We start from the raw sequence: 17022 nt of genomic DNA on the forward strand, positions 1-17022 counted from the left end.
AGGTCACCTTTTAAGGTGTGACCTGTCAATCTTCAGTTGGGTGGAAAATATACCTTTTGATTCCTAGCCAGTCATATGGCAGTTTTGTTTTAATTGGGCAGTAGGAGCACAGAGGCAGAAGCAAAAAGTTAAATGAAAGATTGAAGGTAGAACAGACAGGAAGGCATTGAGTAGGAGTAGAATAGAATGCATTGAGAGGAATTTCAGATGAAGCGTTAAGCATTTGTATGCTAGTATTCCTGTGGTGTAATTTCAAGGATGGTCACTGGGCAAGTTGATACAAATTTTTTTAGCCTCAAAATTCTTGCTAGGGTAAGGGTAATATTACAGTAATTATTATATTTGAGTGGACTTTGTTACTATAAAATGAGTTTTATTGGTTTTGGCTGAAAAATATAAGCTTGGAGAGATGGGAGTTTCCATGAATTTCACCTGTCTGAAGTTTAAAATATTTTTATTAAGCCATTTAATTTTGTTGACAGCTGGATATTGTGTGATTACATACATACTTGGAGTTGGAGACAGACATTTGGATAACCTGCTGCTGACAAAGACTGGTAAGTTTCCAAGAAATGTACCACTTTTGTCACTCTAGTCCAGAGCCTTTTATCATTTTTGTAATTACTTGAGTCCATTCTCTTTCACATTTCTAAAACTGACATTGAGATGTACTGAAGGTGATTTTGGTTTAAGATTTGTTAAGATGTTATTTGTTAATAGTCTCAGTTTGAGTAAAAATTCAGCAGATGGCACTGCGTATCTATTTTGTAACACTGCCTTTAGGACATCAGTCGAAGGTACAGTGTAGCATATTGCTGCATGCCATTTTTATATGGCTCCAAATTGCATGTTTGTACAGGCCTAAAATCATAAGTCTTTGGATTTTTGCTCTGGGCTGTTGCAGTGTGTTTGTGTGTGTGTATGCGCGCGCACATGTGTGTCAGAATAGTACTTAATATTGCTTCATGATCTTGATTGTCAATGTGCAACTGTTACATTGCATTAACAACCATTTTGTTTAATCTTCAGGGCCTTTTTTCCCCTCCCTTTCAAGACATGACCATGTTAACTCTAATTGCCTAAACATGTTGTCAAATGAGTTTTCCTTGAATTGGGAAAACTAGGTATAAACAAAATTAGTATATATTTTAGTGGAGAATTTCAGTAATCTTGTTCTTTATAGCTCTTGTGATTTTCTTTCAATCTGTAATTACATTTTTTTTTTCATTTTCAGAAAGGGATAACATTAGAAAATATAAAATTATCATGAATATATTTTATTTTCTTCTCCTGCACTATAGATACTCAGTTGTTCTGTCTATTGGTATTCTCGAATTTAAATGATTGATCTCAGCCACTGCAATCCATCAGCTCTGTGCGATATGTTTGTCAGCATTTATAGTAAATCACTTCGTTTGGAAGATCTTCTATGAACACTCTGATAGTAAACTGACAGCACTGACTAGAAATCACAAGGGGCCATGTTTTCATTCAGTCCCCCTTCAAGTTTTGAAAACCACCTTATGCTAAATAATTAAATGAGTTAGACATATTTTAAAGAATTGTGTTGTATTCTTGCATAGCTCACTCCCCCTGGATTTGGTTAGATTTGCCAGTTGAATACTGTCCTTTTTTTTGATTTGTCCTCAGAAGTACTTTGGTATATTAATTCAACATTAAAGGTTTGTATATATAAATAGACCTTTCCTTATTTGTGCTGGCACTAACCAGGTTGATGTATAGAGTGAAATATGGAACAATCAATTGATTGCAAACATTTCAAAAATTACATTTTCAAAACATTCCAATTTTTAAAAATTCTTGTCCATGTATTTTTCTCACTTGCTCTACTTTCCTTCCAGCTGCAAAAATAATATATTGAATGAAGCGAGTCAGTGGGTCACCAGGAACTCAGTTGACTGGAATACTGACAGTTAACATTGAATTTTCTGCAACCATTTTTTGCGTAGCTGGTGTTAAATTGGTACCCAAGGGAAATGTGCAGTACTATTGGGCAGCACTCATTTATAGATGGATTCTTGCATGAGTACTTAGAATGAGCCTATCATTCAAGATTGGCAAAAGCAGGGACAATGTAATGGAGAAAATACTTGACTGCACAAAGGAAACATTACTGGTTGGGTGATCAAATCTATACCTGATCTGTTCTTTTGGGCCTCCTTATCTCGAGAGACAATGGATACGCGCCTGGAGGTGGTCAGTGGTTTGTGAAGCAGCGCCTGGAGTGGCTATAAAGGCCAATTTTGGAGTGACAGGCTCTTCCACAGGTGCTGCAGAGAAATTTGTTTGTTGGGGCTGTTGCACAGTTGGCTCTCCCCTTGCGCCTCTGTCTTTTTTCCTGCCAACTACTAAGTCTCTTCGACTCGCCACAATTTAGCCCTGTCTTTATGGCTGCCCGCCAGCTCTGGCGAATGCTGGCAACTGACTCCCACGACTTGTGATCAATGTCACCTGATCTGTAAAGTACAAATAAATCAACATTCCAGTGTTTTATATTTTGCATGCTATAGGTTAAGATGAATCATTCTGCTTTGTGGCAACAGTTCTTATGTAGTTTGGAGAGAAATTGATTTCTTAAAAACAAGAGGGAGATGAAACCTGTCTAGAAAATATAATTTTCCCACTTTGCTGGAGGGTTTGCTGAATTGAATAAGGGACAGAATTGATTGCAAGTGTAGACTATCTCAGCCTGCTCATAAATTTGAGTTGAGGAAAAGGGAGTTTTTATAAATGTATACATGATCATCTTGCATGCACAATGAAAAATTCTTGTATATAACTCAAGGGTAGAAATTGGCCCTCTAGGTGGAAAAGGCCTCAAAACAGGCCTAAAGGAATTCCAATCCCAAAATGTTACAACATCCAGGCTTGCATTCCAGAAAGAACTATTTATGCAGTGTGAGTTATAAATGTAAAACCAGCTTGTTTAGCGTTATGTTGAAGATTGGCTATGCTGAAGGTTTGATGAGCCATTATGCTTGCCAATTTTCTTCAGCCAGTAATCACTCAATTTTGAAGTTATGCTGTTTTTTAAAATGCAAAGTACTAAGATGATTAATCTGTGATTACTTTGCTTTGTGCTGCTGCAGGGAAATTGTTTCACATAGACTTTGGATATATTTTGGGTCGTGACCCTAAGCCTCTGCCACCCCCCATGAAGCTGAGTAAGGAGATGGTGGAAGGAATGGGTGGAATGCAGAGTGAACAGTACCAAGAATTCCGTAAACAGTGTTACACTGCTTTTCTCCACCTGAGAAGGTAATCTGTGTCACAATTTCCATTTCACGACATCACTCTAAGGAGAGCTTGTTTTTGAGCAAAAGCCTTTGAAAAAAGTACCTGTTCCAAGTTTTAAAACTCTCTGGTTTGCAAACATAGCACAGACGAGCCTCAAATTGGAGAGCAAAATGTTACATTTATAGAACAATGTTTACATCCTCCTGATGTCCCAAAAGTGCTTCACACCTAATAAAGTACTTTTGAAGTGTAGTCACTTTTATTTAGGTAAAAGTGGCAGCCAATTTGCACGCAGCAAGGTCCCACCAACACCAATGATTTAACGGGGCAGATAATCTGCTTTGGTGGTTCTATATGGAGTATCTTTTACATCCAACTGAGAGGGAAGATGGGGCCTCGGTTTAATGTCTCCTCTGAAAGACACGATCTCCTCCAATGCAGCAATTCCTCAGTACTGCATTAAAGTGTCAGCCTAGATCATGTGCCCGAGTGTCTGGAGTGAGGCTTGAACCCATGAGCTTTTGAGGCCACCACTGAACCAGGTTGACGCTTTTCTGTTAGTTTAAAAAAAATCTTTTGAGCGGAAATTATTTCAGTTAACAAGAGTGAAATGTATCCTGCAATAGTGCTGTTGCAAATTAGTAACCTCATAGTTTATTCTTTTAAAAAATGCTAATTTCAGTTTTCATGTCTCTTGCTGTCCATGCCTGCACATTTTCAGATAGTTAACCTACTTCAGAGTAAATATCATACACTGATACATTAGAACATGAAATGTTCTCCATCCTCTTCCTCCTTGCATTTCTTTGTCATTGCCGTAAGAATGCATTGCTACATTTACAAAATAAAACTATCTACATTTTAATGCTATTTTGATAAATATTTTAATCTGTTAGAGCATAACAGCAGGTTGAGCAAATGTAGTCCAAAAAGCGGCATCTATCAAAGATACCAGTGCCCAATTCTTGTGCAGTATTAGCAGCATCCCCAACACCGAACACCTATTCCTGCTGGGGGACTTTAATGCCAGGGTTGGGGCCGACCATGACTCATGGCCCTCCTGCCTTGGGCGCTATGGCGTTGGAAGGATGAATGAGAACGGGCAGAGACTGCTTGAGTTGTGTACCTATCATAACCTCTGCATCACCAACTCGTTCTTTCACACTAAACCCTGTCACCAGGTTTCATGGAGGCACCCAAGATCACGTCGTTGGCACCAGCCAGACCTCATTGTCACAAGGCGAGCCGCCTTAAACAGTGTTCAAATCACACGCAGCTTCCACAGTGCGGACTGCAACACAAACCACTCCCTGGTGTGCAGCAAGGTTAGGCTCAGACCAAAGAAGTTGCATCATTCCAAGCAGAAGGGCCACCCGCGCATCAACACGAGCAGAATTTCTCACCCACAGCTGTTACAAGTAAATTTAGAAATTTTTGTAACAGCCCTTCAAAACACTCCCACAGGAAGTGGGCCCACATCAGAGACGCCATCTATGAGTCAGCTTTGACCACCTACGGCAAAAGTGCGAAGAGAAATGCAGACTGGTTTCAATCTCATAATGAAGAGCTGGAACCTGTCATAGCCGCTAAGCGCATTGCACTTTTGAACTACAAGAAAGCCCCCAGCGATTTAACATCCGCAGCACTTAAAGCAGCCAGAAGTACTGCACAAAGAACAGCTAGGCGTTGCGCAAACGACTACTGGCAACACCTATGCAGTCATATTCAGCTGGCCTCAGACACCGGAAACATCAGAGGAAGGTATGATGGCATGAAGAGAGCTCTTGGGCCAACCATCAAGAAGATCGCCCCCCCCCCTCAAATCTAAATCGAGGGACATAATCACTGACCAACGCGAACAAATGGACCGCTGGGTTGAGCACTACCTAGAACTGTACTCCAAGGAGAATGCTGTCACTGAGACTGCCCTCAATGCAGCCCAGCCTCTACCAGTCATGGATGAGCTGGACATAGAGCCAACCAAATCGGAACTCAGTGATGCCATTGATTCTCTAGCCAGCGGAAAAGCCCCTGGGAAGGACAGCATTACCCCTGAAATAATCAAGAGTGCCAAGCCTGCTATACTGTCAGCACTACATGAACTGCTTTGCCTGTGCTGGGACAAGGGAGCAGTACCACAGGACATGCGCGATGCCAATATCATCACCCTCTATAAAAACAAAGGTGACCGCGGTGACTGCAACAACGACCTTGGAATCTCTCTGCTCAGCATAGTCGGGAAAGTCTTTGCTAGAGTCGCGCTGAACAGGCTCCAGAAGCTGGCCGAGCACGTCTACCCTGAGGCACAGTGTGGCTTTCGTGCGGAGAGATCGACCGTTGACATGCTGTTCTCCCTTCGTCAGATACAGGATAAATGCCGTGAACAACAGATGCCCCTCTACATTGCTTTCATTGATCTCACCAAAGCCTTTGACCTCGTCAGCAGACGTGGTCTCTTCAGACTACTAGAAAAGATCAGATGTCCACCAAAGCTACTAAGTATCATCACCTCATTCCATGACAATATGAAAGGCACAATTCAACATGGTGGCTCCTCATCAGAGCCCTTTCCTATCCTGAGTGGCGTGAAACAGGGCTGTGTTCTCGCACCCACACTTTCTGGGATTTTCTTCTCCCTGCTGCTTTCACATGCGTTCAAGTCCTCTGAAGAAGGAATTTTCCTCCACACAAGATCAGGGGGCAGGTTGTTCAACCTTGCCCGTCTAAGAGGGAAGTCCAAAGTATGGAAAGTCCTCATCAGGGAACTCCTCTTTGCTGACGATGCTGCTTTAACATCTCACACTGAGGAGTGCCTGCAGAGTCTCATCGACAGGTTTGCGGCTGCCTGCAATGAATTTGACCTAACCATCAGCCTCAAGAAAACGAAGATCATAGGACAGGACGTCAGAAATGCTCCATCCATCAATATTGGCGACCACGCTCTGGAAGTGGTTCGAGAGTTCACCTACCTAGGCTCAACTATCACCAGTAACCTGTCTCTAGATGCAGAAATCAACAAGCGCATGGGTAAGGCTTCCACTGCTATGTCCAGACTGACCAAGAGAGTGTGGGAAAATGACGCACTGATACGGAACACAAAAGTCCGAGTGTATCAGGCCTGTGTCCTCAGTACCTTGCTTTATGGCAGCGAGGCCTGGACAACGTATGCCAGCCAAGAGCGACGTCTCAATTCATTCCATCTTCGCTGCCTCCGGAGAATACTTGGCATCAGGTGGCAGGACCATATCTCCAACACAGCAGTCCTCGAGGCAGCCAACATCCCCAGCTTGTACACACTACTGAGTCAGCGGCACTTGAGATGGCTTGGCCATGTGAGCCGCATGGAAGATGGCAGGATCCCCAAAGACACATTGTACAGCGAGCTCGCCACTGGTATCAGATCCACCGGTCGTCCACGTCTCCGCTTTAAAGACGTCTGCAAACGCGACATGAAATCCTGTGACATTGATCACAAGTCGTGGGAGTCAGTTGCCAGCGTTCGCCAGAGCTGGCGGGCAGCCATAAAGACAGGGCTAAAATGTGGCGAGTCGAAGAGACTTAATAGTTGGCAGGAAAAAAGACAGAGGCGCAAGGGGAGAGCCAACTGTGTATCAGCCCCGACAAACAAATTTCTCTGCAGCACCTGTGGAAGAGTCTGTCACTCTAGAATTGGCCTTTATAGCCACTCCAGGCGCTGCTTCACAAACCACTGACCACCTCCAGGCGCGTATCCATTGTCTCTCGAGATAAGGAGGCCCAAAATAATTATCTGGACGGTACAGAGATTTTTTACAATTATTTGCAAACTTTTTATTCTGTTGCCTCCATAAAACTATAATTCAGGTGAGTAGATTTAATATGGCAGAAAATAGAGTAGAAGCTAGAGATGACTTAAGTCCTCGCACCCCTGCCCCCCCACCCCTTCCCCACATGAAATTCTAAAGCCATCCCCGATATAGATGGAGTAGCTTTGAGTCAGGCATTTGATTATTCTCATGACCTATTGGGAGTAAACTGTGTACTGAAGTAACTTGATTCTGGTATTCAACTGAATCCTACTGTTTGGCTCACGAAATACACTTTAACCCCATAGCTTTTTCCTTTAAAATATTCTGGGTTAAATCATAACAGCGCTAACAATAGATTAAAAAGGAAACCCTGTAAATTCTAGAAATCTGAAATAAAAACAAAATGCTGGAAGCAAAGCAGGTCAATCAGCATCGGTAAAGAGAAAAAGCTGGCAAGGATGATTCGGCTACTAACGTTCACTGGGATAGAAGAAAGGCCATTTTAGTAAGGTTGGAAGAAAAGAAGGAATCAACAACATCAGTTGCTAAGAGGGAGTTAATGGGTTAAATGGCCTGCAAACTCCCTAGGGCACTGTAGACTGCAAAGGAGAATGCTCAAGTATGAGGGAGGAGAGGAAGAAACAAAGGACAACATTAATGGAGAAACAAAAATAGAGACAAAGGCAAAGTATTTGTACACGAATGTCATGAGCATATGAAATAAATGTGTAAAGAATTACTTTGTAACAAATAATTAATTGATGGCTGGTAAATCAAGACAATGACAGATAAAATGCCTGATTATTGTTACGACCGACCGCTCAAGTCAAAGCCCCCAATCAAAATATGATTCCGATTGTAGTGGGAGAAATGCACTGTCAATTCAGTCCCGTCTCTCCACAGATCGCCTAACATATCACTTTAAATTTTCCAAATTAAAGAAAACTACAGCCAAATTGAACCATCTATTAACCCCTGAATGAGGCTAACCAAACCACATGTCTTTTGATCAACTAATTAACTGTTTATTAGAAAAACTAAACTCTTCAACTCTAAGATATAAACAACATATGTAAAAAAAAAAGTCCTTGCAGATTTAGACTCCTGCCGAAGTGGAATCTTCAAATGTGGAACAGTCCAGGGTTGCTTGAAGTCCTCGCAGCCGTCCGATGGGGGGAAAAAAGGTTCAACGGTAGGATAGTAAGTAGTGTAGTTCAGCAGCCGAAGTGATGCTCCTGTTCTTTTCCAGCGATGAATTCAGCAATTACAGTTCAGTAGTTAAAGTAATTGGTTAATTTCTTTTAAGAAATTAATCGAGCTTGACTTTTCAGATTTCTGAGTATATAATAAATAGGGTATAAACAGACCGAGGGAGAGTGCTCCTATTTCCTTCAGTACTTGCTGGCAGACAGTCAGTGTCTGTCTCAACTGTCTCTGCAAAAGCCAGTTTTTGAACTAGTTTCAAAATTAAACGGCATGATTGTATATCCTGTCCTTGGTCTCCGAATGGCTGTATCCAGGGCAACCAAGATGCATTTTCCTTGGTAACGTCTGAGGCTGACTTGTTCTTCCTCTCTGCATGGCTGTATTCAACGGCAATCAGAATACACCTTCTCTAACTCCTGAGGCTTGCTTGTTCTTAATGCAATGCTGATCCTTTGCTGTCTTAAAGGCACACTGCAGATTCCCCCCACCATCTCCCCCCCCCCAAAAAAATTAGGATCATAGGTGTTGGATGTCTTGCAAAGCATTAAGGTAGATAAGTCCCCAGGGCCTGATGGAATCTACCCCAGAATACTAAGGGAGGCAAGGGAAGAAATTGCTGGGGCCTTGACAGAAATCTTTGCATCCTCATTGGCTACAGGTGAGGTCCCAGAGGACTGGAGAATAGCCAATGTTGTTCCTTTGTTTAAGAAGGGTAGCAAGGATAATCCAGGAAATTATAGGCCGGTGAGCCTTACGTCAGTGGTAGGGAAATTATTAGAGAGGATTCTTCGGGGCAGGATTTACTCCCATTTGGAAACAAACGAACTTATTAGCGAGAGGCAGCATGGTTTTGTGAAGGGGAGGTCGTGTCTCACTAATTGAGTTTTTTGAGGAAGTGACGAAGATGATTGATGAAGGAAGGGCAGTGGATGTTATCTATATGGACTTCAGTAAAGCCTTTGACAAGGTCCCTCATGGCAGACTGCTACAAAAGGTGAAGTCACATGGGATCAGAGGTGAGCTGGCAAGATGGATACAGATCTGGCTCAGTCATAGAAGACAGAGGGTAGCAGTGGAAGGGTGCTTTTCTGAATGGAGGGCTGTGACTAGTGGTGTTCCGCAGGGATCAGTGCTGGGACCTTTGCTGTTTGTAGTATATATAAATGATTTGGAGGAAAATGTAGCTGGTCTGATTAGTAAGTTTGCGGACGACACAAAGGTTGGTGGAGTTGCGGATCGTGATGAGGATTGTCAGAGGATACAGCAGGATATCGATCAGTTGGAGACTTGGGCGGAGAAATGGCAGATGGTGTTTAATCCGGACAAATGTGAGATAATGCATTTTGGAAGGTCTAATGCAGGTGGGAAGTATACAGTAAATGGCTGAACCCTTCGGAGTATTGACAGGCAGAGAGATCTGGGCGTACAGGTCCACAGGTCACTGAAAGTGGCAACGCAGGTGGATATGGTAGTCAAGAAGGCATACAGCATGCTTGCCCTCATCGGTCGGGGCATAGAGTATAAAAATTGGCAAATCATGCTGCAGCTGTACAGAACTTTAGTTAGGCCACACTTAGAATATTGCGTGCAATTCTGGATGCCACACTACCAGAAGGACGTGGAGGCTTTGGAGAGGGTACAGAAGAGGTTTGCCAGGATGTTGCCTGGTCTGGAGGGCATTAGCTATGAGGAGAGGTTGGATAAACTCGGATTGTTTTCACTGGAACGACGGAGGTGGAGGGGTGACATGATAGAGGTTTACAAAGTTATGAGCGGCATGGACAGAGTGGATAGTCAGAAGCTTTTTCCCAGGGTGGAAGAGTCAGTGACTAGGGGACATAGGTTTAAGGTTAGAGGGGATATGCGAGGCAAGTTCTTTACACAGAGGGTAGTGAGTGCCTGGAACTTGCTGCCGGGGGAGGTGGTGGAAGCAGGTACAATAGCGACGTTTAAGAGGCATCTTGACAAATACAAGAATAGGATGGGAATAGAGGGATACGGTCCCCGGAAGTGCAGAAGGTTTTAGTTTAGGCAGGCATCAAGATCGATGCAGGCTTGGAGGGCCGAATGGCCTGTTCCTGTGCTGTACTGTTCTTATAACACTTATAAGGAGTGCATGTTTCTGGAGGGGAAACTCAACAAACTCGGCTTGAAAAGTGCAGTGAACCAAATGGTCATTTCCTATACTACCAAATTCCAGTGGATGAAAGGCATAATTGGTTACATATTGGTCATTTAACATCCAGGGAGAAAGGTGTTTTTTAACTACAGCTTGAGTTTTTCAAAGATGTTATTTGACTTGAAGAGGGAATGTGCTGCGAATACATAGATTTTGATAAAGTTTTACATCAGCAAATCACAGATATAGTAAGAAGTCAGGATGTAAATTTATTGGTTGGAGAATTGGCTTTACTTAGAAGTGGTAGGTAGCCATAAATTAGGTCTTTTTAGGGAAGAAACATTGCCAGCGAGATAACAAAGGTTTATCTTCAGACCCATGCTGCTGCTACTGACTTGGAATGGGTACATAAAAGCACAATTCTTAAGTCTGCAGGTTATCCAAAAACAGGCAGGGCATATAATGAACAATTCAAGCCAGTTCAGAACAAAATGGATCTTTTACATAATTGGACTAGTTGGTGTCAAATGCAATTAATAGAGAAAGGTTTAGTCAATAGAGGTGATATTGTTGCTGTATTGTGTTCACTGGATGTATCGGAAATACTGCAGTTCTAGTCACCCGAATTGGACCTTGCAGTCATTAAACAACTTGTTTAAATGTCTCTGCACAATAAAAACAGGAGGCATGATGGTGGCTATTTTTAGGGAAAAAAAATCCCTGCATGATGTGAAGCTTTTCATTATTTATAACTCATACATAACTGTCATTGAATGTAATGTTTTTTTTAAAGATTTCTACTTTGATCCTGTAATTTGGCCTCTGAACTTTGATATTGTTTTATCCACGAATCATATATCTAAAATCTTATACAGAATCCTTTTTGCTCAATACTGTGCAAAGTCACAAATACTTAAATTAATTTCTCTCCAATAGTAGCAATTTTCAGCTTGAAATACATATTTGTAAATGTGAATGCAAAGCAGACCATTCAATATCCACATCACCAAAATATTTACTCCTTTTCCAGATATTCTAATCTAATTCTGAATCTTTTCTCACTAATGGTGGATGCCAATATTCCAGATATTGCTCTGGAGCCTGACAAGACTGTGAAAAAGGTAATCTTAAAACAAGTCACTTAATTTGCTTCCTGGTGTATAATGTTTAAAATAAAACTTGACACTCAATTTTAGATAATACAATTATTCTAATACAATAAAATCGAATTTTTTGGATCCAAATCAAAATTGGTGTTTATTGGTGCCTTTTTAAGTGCGGTTGATTTTACACCTTATAAAAAATGTAGCCCTTTCGAGTTGAAGACTTTTCATGTTCTTATATTTTGCATATCTTGTACGGCATGAGGTAGGGGAGCTCCTAATGCCATTTTAATATATTAGACCCATGCAATCTTCCAACATGTGTTTTTCACACACTCCCAAAAAACATCTCTTTTATCCTCCCAGTCATTACTGGTTACTACACTGTAAGCGAGAGTTATTAGATTTAAATTGAAACTACTCTTGCCAAATAGAGAGGTGTAACAGCCCTGGCAGCATGAAGGTGCAGTTAAGCAATCGATAACTGCCACTTGTACTTCATGAAAGCTTGTAGGAGAGAGCAGTGTCCAGTCACTTTTACCAAGGAGAAAAGACAGGAATTGAGAGCAAGTTGGCATTTTTTTTTAAAGTTCTCTGGATATGGGTACACTGGCAAAACTGCAATTATTGCCCATCCTAGGTTGCCCTGAGAAGGTGGTGGTGGACCACCTTGAATCACCAGCCTATGTGATGTTTGAGAGAATTTCATGATTTTTGACTCAGCGATGATCAAGTCATTAAGTCAGGGTGATGAGATTTGGAGAATATTGCTGCTTTTGTCCTTCATGTTTAGGGATTATAAGGCAGGGAGATGCTGTTGCTACAAGTTTGATAAGTTGCTGCAATGCATACTGCAGCCACAGATTGAGTCCAGTGACAGGATTGTGGTCAAACATGTAGCTTTAATTTGGACTCTGCAGAACGAGTTTTTGTCTTCCTCTTATACCCACAGTGTTGATGTGGTAAATTCACTGACGCTTCTGGTAATTGGTAATCCCTAAGAGATTGATGGTGAAATCAACGATGGAGGTGTAATTGAAGACCAGGAGTAGGCAATTGAATTATTTATTGTTGGAGATGGCCTTGCCTGGAACTCGTGGTGAGGATATTAGCTGCTACTTGTGAAGCAGCCTGGATGTTGTCTCAAGTCCTGCTATTTCATCAGAGGAGCTGAGAATGAAGTTTATTATCGAATTGTCAGTGAAAACTCCTATTCCTATCCTTTTATGATGGAGAGAAGTTCATTAATAAAGCAACTGAAGATGGTTAGGCTGAGGATACTTTCCTGAGGAATTCTGCAGTGATGTCCCAGGACAGCAGTGATTTTGGCCTTGGACAACGCTGTCCATATTCTGTTGGGAATGACTAACGCCACTGGAGCATCATTTCCATTTGAACCCCATCCCAATCCACCAGAAGTCAGAGATTTTCCAGGGCTTCTAGTTTCCGGACTCGAGGCTGCTTTGCTACCTTCACATCAGAGATGGCTACTGTTGCCTCTCCTGATGTTCTGCACTTCAGAGTCTAGATCAAAGCTGTGAATCATCTGGAGTCAGGTAACTCTTGGAACCTGAACTGAATGTGTAGCTTTTGCTTGATGGCAGTATTGATGCATTCTTTTGCTGATAATTAATAGGGTGGTAATTGTGGTAGATTTTTTTTTATGGATAGGACATACTTGAACAATATTTTCGTTTGGGTAATGTCCTAGCTGCATTGGAGCAGTTTGGGTCTGTGGCAGCCAGATTTAGCATGCAGGTCTTCAGTCCTACTGTCGAGATATTGTTAGTGCTCCTGTGGAATGAACCAAAGCGTCTTGATACTGGCACCTATCATGTCGACTTCAGGAGGAGGCCAAGTAAGATTGTCCACTCTGCATTTTTGGCTGACGATAAATATAAGCATTTCAGCTTTCTTTTGTCCTCGAGTGCTGGATTCCAGCATTGTTGTGGATGAGAGATTCCATCTCCAACTTAAAATGACAAAGGATTTTTTTTGTTTAATTTTTTAAAGATATAACCTTTGTGGTTAGATATTCTTGTACAAATGAAGGTGACTTTGGTGGTGTTCATCGTGAGAAAATTCTGATTAAGCTTTGTTTATGTTGTAGGACAGATGTAAGAGGTAATCACTGTACCAGGATACTTTCATTAGTCTAGTACAGACATCTGGCATGTTAAAAATTTAAACCTTGATTTAGGTGAGCTGAATGAAAAATGGAAAAGCAGAAGTGCTAGCAAGGTAATTATGTGTAGGACACGAATTAAAATTTCAATATGTTCTGTTTTGTCGCAGCATAACAGGGATAAAAAGGGCAGCTTGTAACATCTAATTTTTGTATGTATAAAAGTGTATACAGATGGGACAGAGGAGGCACTTTTTCTGAACTTAACTTTTGGGATATTGGGCAGTAACCTAATTACAATAAGATCTTTTTTAAATGATTTCACTTTTGAGCACCTACCTAATGTTTTCTCTTCAGGATGTTTGAAGTGAAAAGCATACTATCGTGTGGTGGGGGGAAGGGAAGTAATGCTTTCCAATTACAAGTTCTTTCTCATCACGTCTGAAATCTAAAATACTAGTATAAAAATCTCCTTGTCTGCTATGGGATTTTCCTCTTTAGCTTTTACAACCTTGTGAATATCTGTCATTGTGGAACTACTCTGCAGTGGCACATAGAACTAATCTAAATTCTAATTCGGGGGTGCCTCAGAGCTTCCTGTTCCAGCTGATAATTTTTTTCCTCGCTTCAATGCCCCTGGATACTCTTATATGCCACTTCTTTTGGAGTTCCTTCCTGATGTAAGGAAAGATTGAAAAGTGAACCTCGACAGAACTGTAAGAAAATCATAAAAAGGAGAACTCTTACCAAGCACAGTTTTATAAATAAACGTTTTCCCAACATGATGGAACATGTTGTTTAATTCACTCAACTATGAAGTAATAAAGCTTCCTTGCAACAGTGGAAGGTGCCATAGTAGAAGACATCCCATCACTGTCATAATGATTATCTGTGCAGACATTTTAGGCCACTTTAGATTCGCATTTTTTGTAATTGATATGCCTTGTTAGCCACTAAGTTTTATTACTTGATGGAACACATTAAGCACTACATTTTTATCTTTCTAGAAAATATTTTTCCAACTTTTTTTCTGGTGTTATATTAGCGCACATGCTGATGAAATAATGATGCAACGTGTCTGTTTTTAATAATCAACCCTCTGGGTCTTGTTTTGTGGCACACATAACTGTTAACCTTCCATATATTGCCTTGAACTTGTCAGAAGAGCAATTTCAGGCTGAACAAGAATAATTTTCTGTCATTTTTACTGAGGTCTTCTGGCATAATTCCAATCCCATATACGTTCTGAGTAGAATTAATTGTCATCTTTGTTTGCAACTTATCTCTGTCCTTTTTTATAGCAAGCAGCTGACATATTGGCAACTTCCAGTAATGCTGAGTGATGCAATTTTAAATCTGGGCAAATTTTCCAGTTTAAAAAATTAAAAGATTTTGTGCTAACATGTTGTAAGATATTACTGTCACAAAAGTCGTCTTTTTTGCACAGAGGTTATTTCAAAAATTTCAGGTATAACCAAAGAATAACATTTCTTTCAAATTTGTGTTTGCCTCTGCCTCAAATGTATGCACAATTACAAACTTTTGTTTACATGTGAAGAAATGGTGAAGCTCTTTGTCATCTTTGGAGTAATCTACTGTAGATGTCACTTTCTTAAACATAACATCTTGCATAACTATTGACTTCATTTGGAGAACAAGAATTATCAAATTGTAATTTGAAAAAGATCTGAGCTCAATAGAGCTTGATGCACCTGACCCCCTTGGGATTGGTGCAGGTACCTGGTGGGTGAGCTAATTTTGGTCTTGGACTTATACCCATGGTTCAAGATATCCGAGAAAACACAAACCAGATCCTGCAGTGACTAGAGCCCTTACATTTGTTTCCTTATTATACTGTACTTTACAAAGCGAGAGCTAAACTTCTTCGTACTTGATTTATTGTTATCTGCAATTAATTGTGAAAATAAGTTTGAAAGTTGTTGTTATAAGTTACACATTTGTTTGTGTATTTAATTTATATGCACTCCTCTACATACAGGTGCAGGACAAATTCCGCCTGGATCTTTCTGATGAAGAGGCAGTTCATTACATGCAGAGTTTGATCGATGAAAGTGTGGGTGCCTTGTTTGCTGCAGTGGTGGAACAAATACACAAATTTGCTCAGGTTGGTACCAAATAAAACTTGCCTCTTTTTTAGCTTTAAAAATTGGACTCTCTCAACTTTATTATCAGCGAATACATCATCTAATCCACCTAGAAACATTATCCTATTAAAAGTCTTGCAGCATATGTAGTTCCATGATCTGCTGACTTTCCCTGTTCTTTCATATATAAGGCCATCTTTTTGCAAATGTTCTCATTTACAATAGAACCATATAAATTTGCAGCTATTTGGCTGTGTTTATGACAACTGAGGAAATGTTTCATTGTCAGCTCTTTTGGTTTTGTTAAAATTGCAACGATGTAATTAATCGAGAGACGCTATTTCCAGCATCAGTTTGAGCGCATTTCAAGTAAGCCATCTCTGTGTCAGTTCATAGACACAGTGAGCATAGGTGTGCTATAAAAGTTAATTTACACTATTTTCAGGTTTTAATTGGCTTGAATAATATAGCTATAAGGAAAGCAATTATAATGCAGAAGCTAGTTGTGAATTTCTAGATGACTAAGCACTCAATTTTCTTTTTTCTCTTTAGTACTGGAGAAGATGACTTCTGTCTTTCTGTAGAAACTGAATATGACATGACCACTGAAAAGGAACCTCATCTGTTGCAAGATTTGAGGTTTACTGCACAAGAACAAATTAAAACAGTTCTTTTCGTAAAATAATTTAACTGTAAGGAAAAGTTCTGTATTAAATTTGCACAGCAAAATATTTGAATATATGTTCATAGTGCTAACTGTTTCAGTGACCAATAGTGAGAGAAAACTGAACTAAGTGTTTAACAGCATCCCAGTGAAAACTTCTGCAAAGTTATTTTCTGATGGGTCTTGGAGTTCTCCAAATGAACATGCTGTATATTGTAGTAAATTTGTATCTTTGTGACTTTTGCCATTCAATTACAGTGAAAATACCAAAAAGCAGGTTTATTTTTTGCAGTTGAACTGTCATCATGAAAATGCTTGAACTATGTTGTAAATTGTATCTAATGCTGTTACTGCCTAAAATGCCATCTTTCAATTTTGGTGCAAACTGTTTTGCACAAGATATTAACAACTTTTGTTGAGAAGCTGTCAGCTACATGCACGCACCTAAGCTAAGACCTATGTAAACTATAGAGAAAAAATGCATATTGAGCTTTAGAGCAGTTTTTATGAATAAATTTAGTAATTTCAACAGTGCTGTATATAGAGCAATAAAATGATTTGAGTGGTCTTTTTTCCATCCAGATTTTATCTAGGGCCTGTGTATGTAGTCTTAGGATATTACTGCAAGAGTTTCTCCGGGTCGTATGCCAGTCA

The 17022-nt window shown here is 40.4% G+C and overlaps 1 protein-coding gene across 4 annotated transcripts in view; it reads left to right on the plus strand.

The window, feature by feature from the left end:
- The window catches only part of pik3c3 (phosphatidylinositol 3-kinase, catalytic subunit type 3), a 153234-nt gene extending 136425 nt beyond the window's left edge, over positions 1 to 16809 (plus strand). For all 4 annotated transcript variants that reach the window (XM_068032629.1, XM_068032636.1, XM_068032642.1 and 1 more), the window contains 5 exons: positions 483 to 557; positions 3111 to 3279; positions 11402 to 11492; positions 15599 to 15724; positions 16257 to 16809. In XM_068032629.1, coding sequence (XP_067888730.1) covers positions 483 to 557; positions 3111 to 3279; positions 11402 to 11492; positions 15599 to 15724; positions 16257 to 16271 — 476 coding nt within the window. In that variant the 3' untranslated portion in view covers positions 16272 to 16809. The remainder of the gene's footprint in view (positions 1 to 482; positions 558 to 3110; positions 3280 to 11401; positions 11493 to 15598; positions 15725 to 16256) is intronic.
- The last annotated feature ends 213 nt before the right edge of the window (positions 16810 to 17022 follow it).

The sequence above is a fragment of the Heterodontus francisci genome, chromosome 1 (assembly GCF_036365525.1).
Source record: "Heterodontus francisci isolate sHetFra1 chromosome 1, sHetFra1.hap1, whole genome shotgun sequence".
Lineage (NCBI taxonomy): Eukaryota > Metazoa > Chordata > Chondrichthyes > Heterodontiformes > Heterodontidae > Heterodontus > Heterodontus francisci.